Raw genomic sequence first — 22026 nt, forward strand, 5'->3', positions numbered from 1 at the left:
TTATTTATAATAGAATATATTTTGGCTTGAAATGAATGTTGGCAGTTCTGAGATAGCAGAAATGAGATTTTTTTAGGGTTTTTAAAAATAATTTTTACTTGAAAATCTCAACATACACATCGCATACAGTATAAAGTATATGGCAATGAGTTTAAAGAATGGGTAGAAATTATACATTCACATAGAACCTCTGGTCTTATTTTTCAGCCTTGTAGTTTGCTTATCTGTATTTTACATGAAGTCTTAGCAAAAAGTATTTTAAAATTTCTGACATTTACCTGCAGGAAAGTGCAAATTCATAAACTGTGCACTGAAAATACTCAAGGAGGTTCTGCAGAGGTGCTGCAGGGGGCTCACATTAACCCTCATTTCTGCAGAAGACAGTTCTGCATGCCTTCTCATTAGCACACATGGTTAGTATTTGAAAAACTAAAATTTGTCTAAGTTATTACAAAGACCCAGTTTATATAAAAAAGGACCTTCTGGGGAAAGATTTTCAGACCAGTCTTCCAGCAAAATTTAATTCCTCTGAGTTAAACTGCTTATAGGCAATTCTTCCCAGCTATCCTTAAACTGCTTACTGGCCGTTTGACAAGATTTCTGTGCAATTAATGTTGCCTCTAACACAGACTAAATTATGTGTTAAAATGGTCTCAGTTTCCCCCCTCCTTTTCTGAAAAGGTCTTCCCTCTCTTTATGATGCTGGAATGTATCTGGGCATTGCCATATTCCCAGGTAAATAGGAAGAGCAGGTTTGAGTATGATGGCTCCTGGAGATGGGTGCAGATTACTTCAGTGTCACCTTGTCCATCTCCCATCATGAGCTGAATAATTACTGCAGGTCCTTGGGCTCAATATCTATGTCAGTGTCTATGTTCTTTGTGATATTGTTGATTAAGATTCTTACTCTTTTAATGAAACTCTGTAGAAATAGTAAGCAGAAAGAAAGATGGAGTTGCTCCTTGACTTTTTTTTTTAATTGATTCACCTTGGGTGAAGTGATCTACTTCTCTATTATGAAAACAGTACAATGAAATAAATGTTCTGGAAAGATGATTCCTATCTTCTTGATCTACTCTGAGTAATAGACTGTCTTAGTTTTGACTCAAAGGTACTCTTAGGTTAATCTGTGTGCCATCTGCAGGAACTTTACACCTCAGGCTAGAATTCATTCCTCTTTTCTTTGGATGTTTAAAGTCATGAAAGCTCAAATTGAAATTCAATAAAGAATCACTTGTGGTTTTCCAACTCGATCTTGATACTGTAACAGAAAAGAATCAAGTATTTCCTTTAAAAAAGCCGCACCCAAAACTCCATGATATGATGGATGTATATTTTAAGGCTCTCATGTCTAACAAAACACATTTTAATTATGCTGATACCTCTGATAATTTGGCATAAAAATTAAAATCTCTCTTTTATTATGAAATATTAATTCAGATACACTTTTGAAAATTCTGGATAAATTTCCAGTATTTCATGTTATTTTTGTGCTATGACTCCACAGTTTGAAATTTCACCTAGGGAATATTGAATCTACTTAGCTAGAAATCTGTGACAGCCAAAGCAGCGTAGTCTTAGAGCATGGAATAACAGCTCCTACAACTGGAGCTGAAATCTTTCTCAGTAGCGAGTATGTTTTACCCACTCTCTACATGTCTGTTTTACATTTTAGTTGGTTTGTGTGTTTTTTTTAAGAATTTAAAAGAAAAAAAAAAAACTTGAGGATACTTTCCCCCCTACTTTTTCATTTTCTTTACCATTTTCTCGTGGGCTGGAATTAGTCTCTGAACTCATTTCTTTTTCTTTTTCTTTTTTTTTTCTTTCTTCCCTCAACGATTAGCCTTTTTTCAAGAGGAGGAGGGCACGTGTCAAGAAACATAACCTATGCTGAACTGCCTTCAAGGCATGAATACAGAGAGAAGTCCCAATAGGTGTAGAATTTAAGGAAGCCTCTGGCTCTTTGCAGCTACCAAAGGTTTCTGTGTTCCTTGTGTCTCTCCACAGTTATGGAGAGACACAACCTCTGCCATTGTAATCAACATAATGCCACATTCTGTCCAAGGACTTGTTGCTGGCAGGGAGGTGTTTTCTGCTGGCACTGCAGAGCTGGGGACACCACTTTATCTGCTCTCAGCGTTTCTTTCTGTAGCCCTTTCAGTCTTGTTTTAGCCCCTTACAGCTGATCCAAGGGACTTCTCTTTGGGGGCTGGGTGGCACAACCACTCTGTCTTCATCCGCAGGTTACAAGTGCCAAGCATCTTCTTCTGTGCCTCATGTGATCTTACCACATACGTCTGGGTTTGTGGCATAAATAAGGAAACATATAAGAACAGTTGCATGTGTTTGGAATGCTGCATTTTTGTTTCTTAAAAATATGCCAAAGTGGAAGAATCTGGAAAGCATAGGTGATTTTTCTTTATTTGAAAATACATTTAATTTTGAGCTATGGATGACAAAATGCTGAAAAGTAGAGGCTGGTGCCAAACGTTGTTGCACCTACATTCTGGTTGGTCAATGCTGTATTTAGAATGAAAGTGCATTAATTAATGTTTTAAAATATTATTTTCTATCATACACATTTTAAAAATATATCAACAAATTTATACTGCAAGTCTCTCTTGTTTTACTAAGCTTTTTAGTAATTTTTTTTTTACTTGACATGCTGCTCCTTCAGTTCAAATACCCTGAGTCTTACATTTTGCTCTGTGACTATTACTGTGAAAATGAAATAACTTATAACAATCTGTGGGATTCTTTGAGCAAGCAAACTATGATAAAGCCTCTCTTTGTTTTGTTTCAGCAGCCATTATTAGGACTTTGTTTTACAATTTTAGGCGTGTTCCTAAATAATTAATAACTGCCAAATTATCACGGCACATTTGATGTGAATGAGTCATCAGCCTTAAATTAAAAACCGAAGTGTGATGACCTTTCTGTTGTTCTGTATGTCATAATTGCCATCAAGTGATGGGTCTGAATCCTCTAATCATTCATTAGCACCTTGAGTGGACAGCAGTCTTTTTTTGTCTAGTCTTTAGGATCTATTGTTTTAGGGAATCCAACCACTAGTGGCTTGGATTAAAAAGGGGAAATTAAAGGAAAATACATCCTCAACATGCTAAACAAACAAAAGACCTATAGCCTCTGTGTCTGGAAAGGCAGACAATTATCGTCCATATTTGTTTGCTTGTTTATTATCTGATATTTCTAACTGAAAAGAGTTTCATCTTTATCTCTTGGAACTTAACTGAGATGTAACCATGACTTTTCTGATTCTGGAAAGTAGGTTAAATATCCATTCTCACTGTTAAAAAAAATTAAAGACAACAAATGAGGTCTGGAGTTCCGTGGGAGCACCTTAGTTAATTTAGTTACCTGATGATTGTACCAGGTAATTGATATTACTTAATCTGCCTGTTTATAAGATATGCTTGGCCAACAATGTATTTACCAACAATGGAGATGGAAATAAGTTTTGATTGTAACTATGCCACCAAAGTACAGCAACTTACTGGCTCCTGTACAGATGGGTACCCTTGAAATATCTTCAAAACACATTTTGCCAATATCAGCTTAATTCTTGTTTCTTGTATTCAGGAGTGCCAGCCCTGATGCCACTGTCATGATGGCAAAATGGGTGCTATCTCTTGTCTTTCATCACTGGCTAAGCCTCTTTCCCACTGCAGTGACTATAATCTTTTCTTCAAAGATCTCGAGTCTGCATTAATTTCTTGGGCAAAGGTGACATTTAGTTTAGCTGTAATATTTCACATGAGAAAGAAGTTGAAGATGTGACCTTAATTTTTTTTTCTGGATGTTGTTGTTGTTTCATAGTAGTATGCAAAATGTGGAAAGTCAGTCATATTTCATTGGTATTTGGCATCTGCTCAACAACTGATTGCTCTTCTCAGAGCTTTTTTGGAAAGTTTGCAGCACCATAATGACAGCTTTCTAAACACAGATGTCCTCTTGGTACAACCTATAATTTTTTATGAAAGATGTATCGATGTCAGGAATTTGAACAAAGTCCTGGAATTAGTTGAATATTCTTGTTATGAATATGTATTCAAAATATCTACAGTACTTATATTGTAAGTTGGAGGAAGAATATGCAATGTCTGAAGGCAGAGATGTTGGTACAAAACATCAGTATCTAGTTTAAGATCAATTGATTCTTTTGTTAGTGGACTGTCTATACTTGAGTGAACTTTTTCCACTATGTTCTATACCATGTAAGTGGATACTGTGACCTTGAAGCATCAAGAACCTCAGGAATGCATTTAGATAATCAGGGATTTGGCCATAGAAGATGTCTAGTAGCTGAGAGGCCTGGAGTAATTATTAAATATTCTTGTCCCATTAGTAGCCTGTTCCTCTCAGCTAAGCCATCAGGAAGTGAATACTTCAAACACAAATTCCCCCTCCTCAAGTCAGCTATTTTTCTTAAGGTCTCCCTTAGATGTTTTCAATAAGTAAAAGCCAGTTGAAAGCTTAATGTGTAAGATGATAAATTTCCAGCACCTTGAGGTTCTTAGTAAAGGAATCCTTGATTGTATTTACCTGTGGGCCTATTATTTGCAAATACTTACAAATAGGAAGACAGTGCTTAATGGTTATTGTATGTAATTTATGTAAGTTCAGATTTGCAGGTGAAAAGGAAAGTCTCCTCTGTAACAATTTGAGATTATTTTTTTAATGAAAACACAGGCCATTCTATGTTGTTCTTCTACCTCTTTAGTTCAAGTTAAGATCAGAGTACCATGCAGGAAGTTTATCAAGCAACTCTAATGATACTAGGGAAAATCTAGTTCAAGAAATACTGTCCCATTTTGGTTTTGTGCAGCTCCACAGCCTAGATATAAGTGCTGCAGTTTTTATGACTATAGCTAACTTCATGTAGCTTCCCTCTATCTGTACTTGTACATGGCACTTGGTTTTGATTTATTTTCAGGTCTATACTCCCACACCACTAATGACACGTCATTCAGATTCAGAATAGATACTTTAAAGTTAGAATGCTGCATCAGAAATGATGGAAAACCGTAAGTGTTAGTTAGAAAATGCTTTCTTTTTGGACTTCAACTGGGTCACGCTGTGGTCACTCAGTATTATGATACTGGGGTTCTTTCCCTTCTCTCTTGCTTCTGGTTGATGATAAAATCACTTGTCTGGTATATGTGCATGTGTGTGGCCCAGCCTCGGTTGCTGTTTGGCTTGTCTTGGATCACGACCTTTTGCCAAACCTCAGCAGTAGCTCTTGGGGAAAAAATGTAAACATACAACCAAATTTACTCTGGTTTCTTTATTTAGCTCAGTGTAAGTTAATTCTAATTGCTATAAGGCTTCAATATGACAGGCTTTTTCCTAAATCAGAAAATGGGGGAGGCTAATTTAATATTTTAATTATAGTAATTTAGTAAAAAATACAAGCGGGTGGAGAGCAAATGGGTCTTCTAATGCAGAAGTAAGAATTTTAAGTGTTTAACAGTTTTGATAATTTTATTTATTAATTTTAATCACATTAAAAGATGTGCTCAAGGATAAAAAGGAAGAAAACACCTATTTTGTTAGGCCAGAATTATATGGAAACATTATGCAATAATACCAATTACTAAGAAAGTGCCAGAATTGTGGTCAGTGTAATCATCTACAATTTTCTGAGAATATCCGTACTAAAATGACTTACCTAATTTAAGTGTAGTTTCCAAAATAAGGAGACCAGGTATTTTGTTTGTGACAGTGTACGTGATGAACACTTTTCCGTGTAATGGTCTACCTTCTACTACCATTAAATTACCTTTTTTTCTTCCTGTAGGTTATAGTTGAGAATTATGCTGGTTTTTCCTATGGGGTTACAAGTTATGGGGAAACAGGGCAGAGTTTCCATTACTAGAACGTAGAAGATTTCAGTAAATGGAAGACCTTTTGTCTATTTGGTTATCTGGACTGTCATTAAAACTCACCTGTCAACAGTTTTCCCCTTACCCTGACTATTTTATATTTGTTCTGAGCTGTTACCACTGTTGGCTGCAAGAGCTGATCACTTTGCCTGATCATAACTTGCAGAACATTTGGATGAGTTGTCAGTTAACACAGAATGTTTGTAATTGATATAAAAATTATTAAAACTAGCAGTTTCCCCTGTTTAAAATGCTCATATTTGCATATGAACTAGGCCTCTTAAGTTGTTTACAAATGTGCCCCAGTGTAAAGCCTGAGATAAGTTTTTGCTTTGTCTTATGAGTTACAAAAATGCAGCTGTTCCATGAGGAAAAGAGTATTCTTCCAGGTTTTTTTATATGGATTGAATTCTAAAGAACTATAGCTAAAGAACTATTTTGACCTGAGTAGTTACATATTTAACATACAAGCAAAAGGAGTAGACACAAATGTTTAGTATTGAACATTTGAATGTTAAAGAAAAAGAGTCTTTGACTCACAGAGAAAAAAAAGTAAATCATTAAAGAAATAAACACTCATGTAGATTAGCTTTTGCCAGCAAAAGATTTGTCCTTGTAAGTTGACTTTTGAGAATAAGGTGCAGAACTTTCATTTAAACAGTTTTATTTATGATAAGGTGTGGAAAACTCACAGTTAAAGAAATGATTAGAACTCGAGCAAATGAAGACAAAGAAAGGTAAATCTAGTAGCTGCTGCTGATTCCAGGAAACTAAGATGAAAATGTTTGACCACAAAATATTAAAAAAAAAAAAACCAACCTAAAGCTTCTTCCAGTTCTTAAAGACTTCTTAAAGACTGTTAGTGTTGCAGGCTGAAAGCTGAACTTGACTGTAAGAGTTTGACTCAGATCTTAGTTAGGGACAAATCACTCATTGACATCATGACATCATGGCTATAATGAAATGGGTGTGAGACACAAATTTTGGAACTGTATTCAAGAGATCTACAAAAATGACTGGAAAAGTGCAGAAATAGTTATTTATGATTTTGGCTTTGAAAATAAAATATATCCTTCTATGAAATAAACATTTGGGATGATATCTTGCCCTGTTCAGGCCAATTGCAGGTAGTGGACTCAAGGTTTCAGCTAGTGTACATTTCATTTGCAGTAAAATAAAAAGTCAAAGATAAGATTATTCCTGTGGCTGTTGATCCATCCATGCTTTGGCAGAGTTTAGCAGTGTATGTGTGTAATTCCTGGAAGTGGCCAGCCTAAGAAACAGCACTGAAATTAGTGAGCACTAGTTGCTCCCTATGAATTGCAAATTGTCAGAAGATGAACACTGCCTACAAGAATTTACAGCATCAGTCTCCTAGGCCTGCTTATCTGGTTGCACTGAAGGCATTTCCTCAGGGTTCACATCACAAAAGTCTTTGAGACAGTTCAGTAGTAAATCTCTGTGGGGACTGAGCTGAGAGCAGTGTCATGGCCCCAAGCTTTGTGTCAAGAGCAGACAAGATTACTAATGCCAGTGAAATATTCTTTATCTGTGAAACAGCCAGTCCTCTGGATTGTCAGCAAGTGCAAAATGAAGCGCCAATCTGCCAAATATGAGAAACTGCCTGAATTTCAGGACAGAAACCTGACCTGCCTGTTTGTCTCACATGCCAACTGCTTTGCCTACATTAGGTGGAAACAAGAAATTTATTAAGTGTAAAGTGCTCAGCACAAAGAATAAGCAACCTAAAAGGATCTTGCTTTGCTGACTAATTATTTCATTCACTCTTTGATTAAAACACTTTTTCCTCAGGCAAGAATGACTGGTAAGCTTGTTTTGAAAAGTATAAATAGGAAAAGAAGATTTTCTAAACATCTAATCTTAACTATCTTACTTGGAGAAATATGTTTTTATAAACTGCAGGTGATGTACTGTTTTGACGCTATTATTTAAAAGAAATTCTTAGTTTTAGCTAAGATAGGTAAAGGTTGGAATTGCATTGCATTTCATACTCCACATTTATAACAGTGGTAAAGTAGGTAAGATGATAATTAACTGCTCCTCCTATTATATCTCTCTAGAGATCTGAAGAATAATTTGATCAGCACAATTGAGCCAGGGGCCTTCTATGGGCTTTCAGAACTGAAGCGCCTGTAAGTATTAATTCCATTTGAATTATTCTGAAAATTGTGTTTGTATCGACATTTCTATCCTTGGGCAACTCAAATATGCCACCAAGCAATAATCAAATAAGGGCACTGTGTGTAAAATAGAAAATCACACACTCTGCTTTTTACATTTACCATGCCTTTTTCTTCTTTCTCTTTCTTCCATTTCTTTTTCTTTTTTGCCTTTTCCCATTTAAAATCATCAGTTTGCCCTGATGATTTTAAATGGGAAATCATCAGTTTGTCCTAACAAGTACACCTGCAAATGCTTAATTAATGACTATGCAGATGATATATCACTATAGACATTAATCAGAAATAACACTAAACAGTTCAAATGTATGTGAACAGTGGTTTGTGCTACACTAGGTGTTTATTGATTTTGTTTACTTTTATCATAAATTAGCCCTATAAGATACATTTTTAGAAAGGAAGCTTTGTCATACTGTGGAATTTGTCATTTTCCGTACCATCAACCTTGACTTCGCTTGATTTTTCTTTCTTCTCATCGTGGTTTTCTAAGGAAACAGGCTCTTACACAGTGTATTCCCTGTCCATCATTCTTGCAATTCTGCCTTGGAAAAGGTTCTTGTAGTACTTTCAGAAGCACTGGTTGGTTTTTAAACTACATTTTAGAGGGTAAAAATATCTAAGCTACCAGGATTCTAGAGCTGGGCATTTTTCTTTTCATTAACAACGCCTACAGACCCTCCTTAGTTGTACTCAGCCTAAGGAAAAGTGAGGTGAACCCTTTTCAAATTACAATTTTCCAAATGACAGCTTCCAAATGTCTATGCACTGTCTAACTAGGCCATCAGCACATGCCAGGCATTTTCCTAACCATCATGTGTGCTGTCTTATGAGAAAACCTATGAGAAAACAGGGATTATTTTAATGGTATGGGAAGATTTAGATGAGAAGGAGAAGGAATGCAAATCCACAGAAGAAGAATTTTACAAGTCCTCTGCTTTTTTGCTGTGTGGTAGCCCTGAACTGCTGGGAGCACTGCACAAGGTTTCTCTCTCTGACCACACTGCAGCTGTGTTTTCTAACACCAGCCTCTCAGTTCTGGAGTGGTGGGGTAGAGTTGCATGATAATGATGAAGTCACAGTTGCATTTACATTTTTGGTACAAATAAGAGCATTAAGTTTGAAGCTTTCTTGCTGCCTCTGTGTACAGGGATAACAGTGGAATAGTATGATAAAAATGAGCATTAATTGTTGCTTTGGCCGTGCACTCTAATAACACAACCCTGACCTCTTGTGGGAAAACCAGGAAACCTGTGCAAGTCATGGGCTGCACATCCACAGACTGCACAGGTGGAGCCTTCAGGTCAGCCAGGAAAAAGGAATCAAGGGAGAGGAATTCATCACTCATTGGAAAAGAAGAAAAGACTCTTCAGTACAGTAGGATTGGCAGTGTTATTTGTCACGCAGTGGCAGGATTTTTGTCATGCAAAATCTCAAAAAACGTTGTTTCTGATGTGAGGAAGCAACACTGGGAGCAATCTAGAGACAGAGAATCATTTAATTGCTGCACTGCCATATTTGGTACAAATCTGTGTAGTTCCATGGTAAACAAGAAAATATCTTCCCACCTTTAGTGTGCAGCTGTTGGGAAAGAGAGACTAGAGCAAAGGGAGCAGATAGTGTAAACTACTGTTGAATACTGAATACAGTAATTAGTTAAAGTGTAAAATATAAATGATGCTGAGAAAAGCAGAACCTGATGTAGTGTGGACAACTGCAGGAGAAATGGCTGTGGCAACTCAGACAGACAAGCCACAGGCTGTCAGAATGTTTTCTGTGAATGATTTGGAGAACTGTTACAATTTGTATTTGAATGACAAACTGAATTCCAGGGTTTACTCAAAAAGGTACACACAGAATAAATGGAAATTGATAATTTATGAATTGCTGAAATTATGGCATTTGGTTATTTAACACAGAAGAGTTCTTTCTTTTTGTTAGCATCAACTTTGTGAGTCAGCATCAGTAACTTAAATGTTTTACTACTGAAAAGGAGCACCAGCTTTGGACATTATGAACTGAATTGTGTTTAATGTAACAGGTGTTAGTCTGGGGGAAAGTTTAGCTAGTTCTCTTTTCTTTTTGCTAATTTTTTTTTAAACGTGTTTTACAATACAGAAATTTCAGCCACTCATATATGTCTTTTATGAAAATAACACTTATTGAAGTAAACTTCAAAACAGTAAACTTCAAAAAAGAAAACTGTGTTTATTCTTTAATTTTGTAAAAATAAGATTTTAGTGTGGGCCAATCTTAGAGAAATATGCATTTTTATTGACTAGTGTAGACAAAATCTGCTTTTGCTACCCAGATTATGCCCCACATTGTGATACAATTCTTCCATATATGTTTAGACTTTGCCTAGACAAAAGTAAAGCATTACTCAACCAAGAATTCTGGGTAGGTTCATCTCTTTCTGATAGAAAGATAGATAGATAGATGCATATGTATCTGCTTAAACTTGCATTTTTAGATTTCCCAAGTAGCTTTTATTAGGAGAACATAAAGAATAATGCTAATAGGAAATTACTGCACTGTATTGTATCCTCAGTATTATCTCAGCTGTTCCCAACTTAGTATCTTGACAAGCATTTAAACAATATTTTCATTCTAATATGATTTTTCATCATATACTTGCACAACAATATATTCTTTGTCTGATAGAAGATGACTTCATAAAGAACTCTAAAGATATTGCCCTCATTTTCCAGCTAATTGGATGTGTTCCCATGAAAGCAGTAACTGGATTTGTCAAACTGCAACCTTTAGTCTTCCTTTTGATTACTTTAGTGTTCCCATGTGTCAGTAGAAAAATATGGCATCTGCACAATATAGTAAAGGAATCAGAAAACTAATTCTAAACCAAAAAAATACATCCAGATCAATTTTAACATTTTTCTTGGTTGCATGATCAGTTAAAATCCTTACATAATTGCAATTATTTAAAAAAAAATGTACTCGATGGGAAGGAATGTTTTGGTCAAGGTTGAAAAACCAGATACATAAAAATCAAACTCTAATTCAGAATCTACCAAGGGGAATTATTCATGTTTTTCCACAATATAATTGCTTATACCTGCCTTCATCTCCTTCTTGCATGCATCCTGTACACCATGTTGCAAGTATGGCTTACACTTTGCTTTCTGCAGGCAAAAGTTATGGAATGTAATGCCTTTTACTGTTTGTGCTCTCAGTAGTGCTCTTAAAGGAGCTTGCCAAGTGCTTATCAAAACTGACCTCACTAGCTCAAAAATTAATTGCCTTCTGGTTTCTGTGATTTCAGCAAGAAAGGCTGCTATTAATGAGATGAAACATGAGTAAACAGTAAAAAAAAGTCAACTTTGGCTGAATATTGCATGGAATAAAATGCAGTATTTTTCCTAAGTAAAAGAACCTCATGTGCTAATAATTCAGATCAAGAAAATTCTGTATATTTGTAATATTGTTTTGCTTTTATTTGCTACTTATATTTAAAATCCCATTTTAATGCAATTAAAACTCACAGCATGATTTGTGGAATATTGTTCAATAATGTTAATATAAAAGTCATTTAATCTATTTAATTCAGTTAGGTTACTTAACTCCTTAAGTACTAAAAATATAGATGCTTTGTGTGATTACGTAGGGGTGTATATAAATGACAGACTCACTTTTTCATGGGATTTTTGTTTCAGGGATCTTTCAAATAACAGAATTGGTTGCCTAACACCAGAAATGTTTGTTGGACTTAACAATCTTCACAAACTGTGAGTATAACACCAGTTTTGTTTTAACAGAAGAAATCTAAACTCTCACATGACTGAGTATGGTTGGCAAGAAAATGACATTTTAAGAAAGTTGTATATTTTGTACTAAAAGGCCCCTCTCCTAAGCCTTTGATTGTGATGAGTTGATATTTTAAATGCTTTCTCTATTTCAATTGTAAAATCTATCAGAACTGCAAAGAATTAAATTTCATTTTCACGTTAAAAAGAGGCGAAACATGAAATTTCTGTCTGTATGTCCAAGAAACAATTAAAGTAAGTTGGCTGTAAATTTCCGGGCTTGGAAAGAGACAATTCACAGGAAGAATCCTGGTTTAAATGGACATTTGGCTGGGCCCAGGAGGCTCTGGATCTTCATTCAGATCTGTCTTCATTCCTGACTGAGAATCATACTGCATCATAGTGTGTGACAAATCTCATACTTTATTTTTGTCCTCTCCAGCCAGTTATGGCATTTCCTTGGACAAACAGGGAAATCTTTCTAGGAAGATATGCTGTGAGGTCAATATAACACCAGGTAAAAGGCTGAAATCTGGCACACTTACAGATCCCATTAATGAGATAAACTCTGCCAAGTCTTCTCTGATGAAAACAAATGAGAACAGATGATGGGAAGAGGCTTGATAGCATGTGATGAACAGGTGCAAACCGCCCCTCTTTTTACTCATCTCAGATGATGTGCCAAATTAGGCAAGCCAAACTCACCTTTTGAGGGTTTCTGTCTGCTTTTGTTGTGCACAGGGAACATGACTGTGACTATAAAGCCAGATTATCTTGGGAGGTAAGTTTAATTCAAAATGGTGAAGTCATGTTATTAAATGGAGTGTGTTTCTAGATGCTAGGAACAGACTTAGTAGAAACTGTTCAAATCCGTGCTCTCTCAGAAAGATCTGAAATTTCCATTCACAAATCTGTAAGGCCCCATCTTAAAAATGAATTAGATGTCCAGTACAGAACATCAGTCTCTTGGTGGCAAAGAACAGGAATTCATTCCCAGAGAGTGCACAGTAGTTGGTCTGTGACAGTGTTTGGCTGTACTGGCTCTTTTCTCTGAAGCCCAGGAAAGAATGTGGCAGTGTATCTCCACACTCTTCACTGATGCCAGAGATGCTGGGGAAAGGCACAACGTGCAGGCTGAGTGCATGTGGTTACTGGGCTGATCAAACCACACCATTACCGTTTCTTTGAGTACAGATCTGCTACATATCCCTACTATTTCTGGTAGCCCAAGTATCTGTCCCAGCATTGGCAAATTTTTTTCTGAGCTGTAAGGACCAGAGAAAGACTCACCAATTCCCTTTACACAGTCATTAATGTTGTATTTTCTTGCATCCAGTCTTTTTGTGGGTCTAACTTTCATTTTGAAGTGGCTGTGTATCCAAAGCTTGCTGTACTGTTTTCCTTTTGAGGCCTCAGTTTACAGCAGAAATTTGGTAAGACATTTCTTAAGTATAGCTCCCAAGTGACAGTCCAGTAACATTTCTTCCTTTGAATAATGTTATTTAATGAGTTACAAGTCCTTTCATCTTAAAGAAGGTTCATCTCTTCTTGTCCTCTTGACGTTGACCAAATCTTGGTTTTGTTACCACCAGATTTCATGTCCATATTCTCTTAATACTGTGAGGCAGAGTCATTGTTGAAAGCTGTAAGTGCAATCACTCAGAAGACCATTTCTGCAGAACATCAGTAATGTCTTACTGCCCTCCCTTCCATCTTGTCCATTATCCTGCCTTGTTTTACAGTAAAATGCATTTAACACCAGGTTCTTCACTGTTTTGTGGATATGCATCATTGAAAAAAATTGTGATTCTGGTAACTGGAGACCTCTTGTTCTGCCCTCTTTGCATTTTATAAGCGAATTTTGAAAGAAAAAAAATAGAAACAAAATGTTGACAAATCAGAAATTGATGAAAAAATCAATATGTGGTATAGATGGTATATCATGTAATCATATAAAGAGATCTTTAATTTTCTAGGCAAGATAAATTATTTCTTGGTTTTCATATACATCTAACATGATGAGGAGATGATCATTAAATTTATACTGGTGTTTTCATGTGAGTGGAATTAACCTTGCAGGCCCCTATTTGCCTCGGTATTCTTTCAATTTGAACTCATTCTGCAGATCAGAAGTCATACTGGGGTGGTCTTGGGAAATAAGCTTCCCAGGATTTAGTGTGAGTGTCTCCCATAAAGACATATAAGCCAAATGACCAATCTGACTGAACAGAAGAGAAAATCATAGTAATGCGATATATTTAAGCTGTATATAATACCTACTCTTTATTAATCTCTTAGTTATAATAGAGTAGTATTGTTGAAGTATCTTTTGCACAATGTGTTAGTGTACTTTCCAAATTTTAACCTAAATTCCTCCTGTCACTTTGCTAAGCTTTTCCTGTTATCTTCTCTCTAGTTCTTTGATCTTTTAAAAATTTGAATTATTTTTTTCAAGATTTAAGATTTGGTTGTTAATCCATTAAGTCTATCTTCTATTTTTCTTGGGTTTTAAATTGCCTTTCTACCACTGACCTAAATGGGTCCATCCTGCATTGTAGTCTATGTGGCCTAATGCTTTATTAATTATTTTATTTGTGTTATTAGTATTTCAAAATTCTGTCCTTTGGAAATCGGAGGCTTAGTAATGGTTCAGTCTACTTTATGCTTTCATCTGAAGTGAATCAGTTCATGATTGCTGTGTCAAAAGCTACAGCTGCCTTGCAGGGATTGTCCTTACCAAACCAAGGAGTACCACCACTCTCGTTGGGTCCCTGATTATTTTGCGAAGAAATGCAGCTGCAGTCCCACTCAAGAGGGTCTGTTCCCTGCCATGCAGAGTATCACGTTCCTCAATCTCAGAAATCTTGCATAATGTTCTAATGCTGATGGTAATTATTTGAACTGGGATCTCATTTTGCCAGTGGTCATTGTTGGTGGACTGCAAGCTGATGCTGCCTGGTACTTTTCTAACACTCTGTAGCTTTGTTTCCCTTGGAAGTTTATGAAGAGCCATACTTTTGAAGCATGTTTAAAAAGTGACAAGAGGTCACCTTTCTGTTGTTACTGATACCTCTGAATTGTGTTTACTTGCCATTTGAGGGGTAGGAGAAAGCTCTTCTCTGGAAAGGTAATGGAGAAGCTTTTACTCAGTGCAGCATCAGTGTTTGTAAGAAGGAAAAGATGAGTTTGTAAACATGGAACTGGTTTCATAGGCATTTACTGAGAGAGAAATATAAAGATGTGTACACATGTGTTGATTTATGTAGCTGTTGATTTGGTAATTAGAGCTCTCCTGTGTTATGTTGGCAGAGATAAAGTACAGAAGCATCTTTGCAGGCTGTTATCAAAACCAGTAGGGAGAGCCATGAGTCCACTGGAAGGAGCAAAGGACATAAATCTTTTCATGTGGCTTCTGTGAAGTACAAATATGGGATTTTCTTGTACTGTTTACAAGCACAAATGACAGGTGAAACAAAATAACACAGTGTGTTTCACTCAATGTTGTAAATCTAATTCAATTTGAAAAAAAGATGGCGATACAGCTGAAAAATCAGCTCTAGGCCCAAACTAACACAATGTGGTTAAGCCCAATGGTGTGATGCATAAATCTAAACTGAGTACAGTAAAGGTATGTTCAAATACTTCGCTAAAAGGATGAGGATCGCCTGGGCTTTTAGGGAAAATGCAGACAACTCTTCCAAGGGCTTGGTGGTTTTGTGCAGTCTAGTTTAGAACAGGACAACCTACAGAATTCTTGATTGAAGAGAAAATGAATTAGTAATATCATCTTTTTTAAACATGCAGACACACAGAAGCCACAATAAATGGTCAGCCTTTTGATAATGTAGAGAAGATTTTTACTCCATTGCAATCAGGACGTGTATGTCAGGGAACAGAAATTGAATTCAAAGTTACTAATGGAACCTAAATTTCATGCAAGCCCTGAAATTACTGCAGTCAGTGACTTCTGATTATGTTCCTTGGGATTGATCTAATTTTTACACCCTCTTGGATTTGATTTTTATTCTGTAAAATGATTTCAAAATGCTTTCACGTCATAGGACAGACGCAGCTGGCAGTGCCTCAGTATGAGTAGATTCATTACATCTTCCAAGATACTAGTTTACCTCTTTTGGCTAATATATTACCTCTTGGCTGTCTTTATGCTGTCATGAGGTGCATGTATTCTAAATAGGAGCGATATAATTGAATGCAACAAATCTTCCAAATCTCCTTTGGAGCCAATGTTTCAGTGTTTTGTTCCAGAATTGCATATGCAAATATATTTCTGCTTGGTAATGGAGCTGCTATCTACATTAATTCTGTTTATATTTAATCTAAGTATTAAGAGCTGTGGAATACTGGGATGATACCACTGTGCTGATATACCAGACTTCATTTATTTAGTCCCTCATAATTTATCTTTTCAGGTTTCATCAAAATGTTGCAGCCTGAAATCTGTTTCAACAAGTAGCTACTGCTGGATCTTCCCTTTGGAGGCTCAAACCCAAACTTTATCATTGCCTCCAATTGTTTGATTAAACGATATCTGATTTACTTTTCATCCTACCTCTGGATCATCATCAGCAGTTAGCTTCATGATAATATTAGACTGCAAATTCTTGTGTGACTTTCTTGATGTCATTGCACCAACTAATCACTTTGTATGGTGCCAGAAATCAGATAAAAACCAGTAACACTGTTAATCAGACCCCGTTTCAGCAAAATTTTGGCAAATAAAGAAATACACAATGTAACCTGCCCTCTCTGTATTTCTGTTGTCATTTTTTTGTACTTCCTGTCCCACTTGTCTTTTTTCTATTTTTTTTTTGTGCAGATCAATCTGCTACCATTGCATTCAACTTTTTCTTTTTAATGTTGCTCTTAAGAGGGAAGCATTCTTTGTGTTCATATACTTCTGCTTCTATTTATATTATCTCTCAAATGGTACTTTGATACATGTAACACTTTTTGCCTGTTTTGTGGCATTTGTCATTTATATTAAAAAGTTCAGGAAAAGTGCTTTATTAATTTATGTAAAAGTACAAGTATTGGTATATGAAGAAAATGCACGATTTGCTAAATAAGAATGAAATGTTTTACCTCTGATAAAATTGGAAACACATCTTTCTATTAATGGAGTGAGTTAATGGCATAGTAAGTGCTATCAGCTTCGGAGTGCATTAATTTGTTTTGTTTGAAATGTTTGCAAACTAAATGCTACTGGTGTTTTTAGAACAAATGCCCTTTTAAATCAATCTATAGTGGGGCTTTAGGATATCTGAAATGGAGGAATTTTACAATATATATATTGTAAAACACTATACATTTGACAATATTTTTGTATATAATGCAAATTATGTGCACTAAAGAACCAAGTATTTACAGAATGCTGCATCAGCTCAGAAATGCATGAGTTTTTTGGGTGATATGAGAAGATTTCTGAAATTTTGTTAAAGAACAATCAATTTCCATTGTTGGATATCCAAATACTGTAATAATGTTTCTTGGATATAGAAATATGTTGCTTTTTGACTTACACAGCCCTTTGAACATGATGCTAGCCTGCTAATTATTAGTAGTAATATGGAAACTTCAGGTCATTGCCAGAAGAATTTGAGAAGTTGAAAGCTGGCTTTTTGCTGATGTCACTATCAGGAACTCCATTATTCCAACACTTGGTAAAAAGAAATTCTATGGCAATTCTACAATCTTCTGTGAATGGAACACAAGTCAAGAATTTTTAGGTTAATGCCGTGTAGGTCTGGCTCAATGTCTTGGTGAATTTGGTAGGACCTAAAAGCTCATGGATTCAGTCCACACCAAATGAGCACCTCTGGCTGGTGCTTAGGTACATCTGCTGAACCCTGCTATGTACACTGTGCAAATGACTTACAGTTTGTCCCCAATTCCTAAAATATCAACCAGACATACAACGTTCCTTCAGTCCAAGTGGAATTACAAAACTTCAGTCTTGGTGCTCTGTTTGTTTTGCCATTTGAAGCCTGGCAAGGCTTAAAGGAGAGCCTGGGATTTATGTCAGATGGGAAAACTGTACTGCAGGGGATAAGGCAAAGGACAGAATGGGGCAGATTGCTTTCCCCATCCGTCAGTTCAGGACTTACTGACTGTCCCCTTGTCAATAAGTTTATACTCGTGTAACTGTTTTCATACCACTGGAACCACTTCTGATTTATTTCAGTGTAAATGTCAGGGTTATCAGTTTCTGGTTTAGTTGTTTTAATGTGTCAGTTCACTGAGCTGCTGCAGCAAATGCCTTGTCAGGCCTTACATCCAAAAAAAGACTTAGGTAGGTCCATCTAATTTAAATAAAGAGGTTAAATGAGTCTGTGAAATGCTGAATATTTTTAGTTTCCTGTTGACAAGTCCAAAATATTAGAGATAGAGAAAAATGTATCTACAAGCAGAGATTCATTTCCACCTTCAGACATATCCACACTTGAAGAGGTACTTGAACATTCTTCCAAGGGCTTTGCACCACAACTGTATAAAGGTGTACTGTTAAATAAAATCTTAAAAATTAGTTCATTTATATTAACACATCTCATTATCACTCAATAATTTCACTTTATGTTGTTGAGCCAGTTTATTTATATACTCTATTACCAGAATTTTGTTTTAAACTACTAAGAAATTTTGAAGTGTTCAGTTGTATACAAAAATGAAATTAGTTATTGCTTCAAAAGTGTCTTAAACTAATTTACAAATTAGCACTGTTTTCCCTTCTTGAATTCATTGATCCATAAATTTCTGGACAGGTTTCAGTAGAAACCAGAGTTTTCAAGTTTCAGTCTTTCTTACTTGAGTTCCTTACATGGTTTCAGATCTCTTACAGTTGATGGATTCCTCACTGCGAGCACATGGCTCCTGATCTGAATGTCACTCTTCAGCTTAGCTTACATCCTCTGTAGAAAAAAAGAGAAGTAAAATCAATAATCATAACAGCATCCTTTTTAAAGAGAAAGAAATAATACCATTTTCTTTGCTGGTCTACTTTCCCCCCCTCCCTATATCTGCAACATGTCTCCAGTAAAGAGCTCTAAAATTCTTCTGATAACTGAAGTTTTGTAACCAACCTTGAATTCAAACACGTAGTGTCCAGACACTGGACAGAAAGGAATGTATATCAGTATTTCATAAGTAGGTAATTCATATGCTCTGAAGTGTTAATCTTGGATAAGCACTAATTTTTAAGTTTATGGGTATAGAAAAAGGCATTATTACTTGACAATTAAGCATTTAATTTTTGTATTAGTAGGCACTGGCAGAGCAATACTGTTAAACTGTGTAAAAGTGAATTGCCTCTGTTTGCAAGTATTCAGTCTGAGCCATTCAGCCATCAAGACAAGAAAGAGTAGAGCACTAATTAAAATGGAAATGTCCTAATTTAAGGATGGGAAAAATTAGTGTATTTAAAGTCCTTTGTTAAAAAAACTATTTGTGTAGTCACTTTGAAAACTCATTACTCTTTTAAGGAATTGCTTGAATTCTTTGGAGAATTACTAAATTAAGACGCTTTTTGTTTCTTTAACTTGAAGTGACATTCTGTGTATACAATAAAAAATACAATATAGGTCTCACTGACTAATTATTTTATTAATATTTTCACTGAAATTCTGGAATATTCTTTTCTCAAATTCTGGTTTTTTAAATATGTACAAGTGTTCCTCTTTATGAGGCCAAGTGAATTGTATGTATTTCTGCTGGGAAAATAAAACAAGAATTGATTTAAATATTACTGTCACCTACCAAAACCAAAAAAGCAACGTACCAAATTAAATATGTTTTTACTGTTGTCAAGAAAGCAAAACTTCTTATTTAGCACTGGGAAAATTATTTTCTGTAACAATTTTCTTTTCTCCTTGTATTTGTTGTAACCAACAGTAAATTGCTTTTTGTTTCCTTAGGAATTTGTCAGGGAATATTTTTTCAAGTCTCATGAATGGACTTTTTTCTGAGCTGCTAGCTCTGAAAGCCCTGTGAGTATCATTCCTTTTGTTTGTAAAACTGAATTCAGAAAGGCATTATAATAAACATAGCAGAGTTGAATATGAATTCAAGTAGGATTGTTTCTAGAGATGCATTCCATGCATCCATGTTATCCATGTCTGGCTCACTGTTGATCAGCTTCCAGCTTTACCTGTTGCAGGGAAATCGGTAGGACTGACAATTCAACCCCATTCCTGACTAGCCCAGTCTAGTCCTCCTGAGTAGCATCCTTTTTTTTTTTTTTTTTTTTTCTTTATACTTTATAATCTTATACTTTTCCATGGTTTCATGCATTATATTGTACTAGGCTTCATCGTATTGGCAAAACCAGTAATGTTAAGTATTTTTTCCTAGAATTATACTAACAGTTCCCAGTTATTGATATTGATTCTACCTGCCTAAGATTTAAAAGTGTATACTGAATGTCTCTACCTCTGCTTAGAGGGGGTTTTAGTAGATGTAAGTATGTTATTGTATGATTTTCTGCAGTAACACAGAGTCAAAATTATTTCAGTAGTCAATGATGCTGCTCTGAAACCAAACCCAGAATTTTTGCATAACGTTATGAAAGTAATTAACAGTGGGACAACGTGTATTGGTTGTTTTAGACTATCTTTGTATTCATGTATCCATAGTTATGCATTTATCTAGAGTTCTCTTTGGAATTAGATAATTTGAATCTAGCAGAAGAAAGTGTGTTCATGGAAACTTCATGTGTACCAACTGTGGTCATTCTTTGCCTTTGTAGACATTTCAACACTGATTCACTGATTTGTGACTGTAACCTAAAATGGGTCTTGCAATGGGCCAGAAATGCTTCAGTCCGAATAGCAGAGGAAACAGTTTGTGCTTACCCCAGTGCTTTACATGGACTGTCCCTTTATAACCTGAAGGAGAACCAGCTGATATGTGGTGAGTTGTACTCTGATTTAGCATTAGAAATTGAAGTGGAATCCAGAGAAAATACCAAAAAAGCAGAAATGGTGCAAAACCCCAAAATAATAATTAGTAAAACTGACAGGTATGTGGCACAGAAGATACACCTAAGAATGAAAGAAAACAGAAAAAACCCAGAAATTTCTTGTTTTGTATCTCAAGAGCACCACTGTTCTGCAATGTATTCAGTAATATGTGATTATGACATAAAACATTTAGCTATGTTGCTAGTTCTACATTGTATTCTTTGTGAAACTGAGGGTTCCTACAGGAGTTTATATAACGTTTCTTTCAAGTTATGTATCTGACAGTGTGGTATTAACGTCAAATTTAATTCTTGTATTTTTTATTTTTATCGACCTGTAACTACACGCTTTAGCACCGCTTCCTGGGGATTAACAGAATTCTTACAGTGAGCTTCAGTTAGATGACTTCTGTATTTGAAGATCTAGAAGTAAAATGTTTTTTGGATGTTTTCCATGATAACAAACCTCGTAGATACAGTGTGAGAGAGAAAGTAAAAAAATATGAATAAGTGAAGAAAACTCACTTCACACTGGGCATTGTCTAGCAATGAGCAGGTTAAACCAGAGATTTTTACAAGTATCACACTGCAGAGAAAAGATTGCTGCCTGAGATGATGCTGGTGGGTTCCAGAATCAAGTCTAATTTCACACATAGTTGATTAATTTCAGAATCTTTGAATCCATAACATGCTTGAATGACAGAAAATTGCTGAGACTGTGGCTTTGCTAATGTCTTTTGCAAACAAAAGGAGAGTCACACGTTTCTCCTAATAACCACAAGAAGAATAGTGTGTGTTGCTAACAAATGTATTCATTACGGAATGGAGATCAGAGGTTGACTGGAATAATATATAGAGAAATGCTTTTGACAACAAATACATATGTTTATAAGTTGAGAAGTTTAAAAAGAAGAGATGTGAAAGGGTGTGAATACTACCTACAGATGACCCATCAGGTGAATTGTTAAGGAAACACAGATACGTATCTGGAGGCAAATATGTGAGGAGCTCTTGTGAGCAAAAGGCAGAGACCTTTTCAGCAGCCTTTGTTAACTACATTTGAAATTTTGAAATTCTCTTCAAATATCAAGCTCCCATTTTATAGAGATTGATCATTGGCATCTTCATAGAGATCCATTTCCCAGCAGGAAAAGTACTTCTTCTAAAAGTGCTGGAATGATCAAAAAAAT

At 35.7% G+C, this 22026-nt stretch overlaps 1 protein-coding gene across 1 annotated transcript in view; it reads left to right on the plus strand.

Annotated features, from left to right (window-relative positions):
* Positions 1-22026, plus strand: part of LOC136364139 (adhesion G protein-coupled receptor A3-like) — a 257612-nt gene that overhangs the window by 86155 nt on the left and 149431 nt on the right. The window contains exons 3-6 of the mRNA XM_066323790.1: positions 7985-8056; positions 11776-11847; positions 19794-19865; positions 20624-20787. Of these exons, the coding sequence (XP_066179887.1) occupies positions 7985-8056; positions 11776-11847; positions 19794-19865; positions 20624-20787 (380 nt within the window). The remainder of the gene's footprint in view (positions 1-7984; positions 8057-11775; positions 11848-19793; positions 19866-20623; positions 20788-22026) is intronic.

Source organism: Sylvia atricapilla, chromosome 8 (assembly GCF_009819655.1).
Source record: "Sylvia atricapilla isolate bSylAtr1 chromosome 8, bSylAtr1.pri, whole genome shotgun sequence".
Taxonomy (NCBI): domain Eukaryota; kingdom Metazoa; phylum Chordata; class Aves; order Passeriformes; family Sylviidae; genus Sylvia; species Sylvia atricapilla.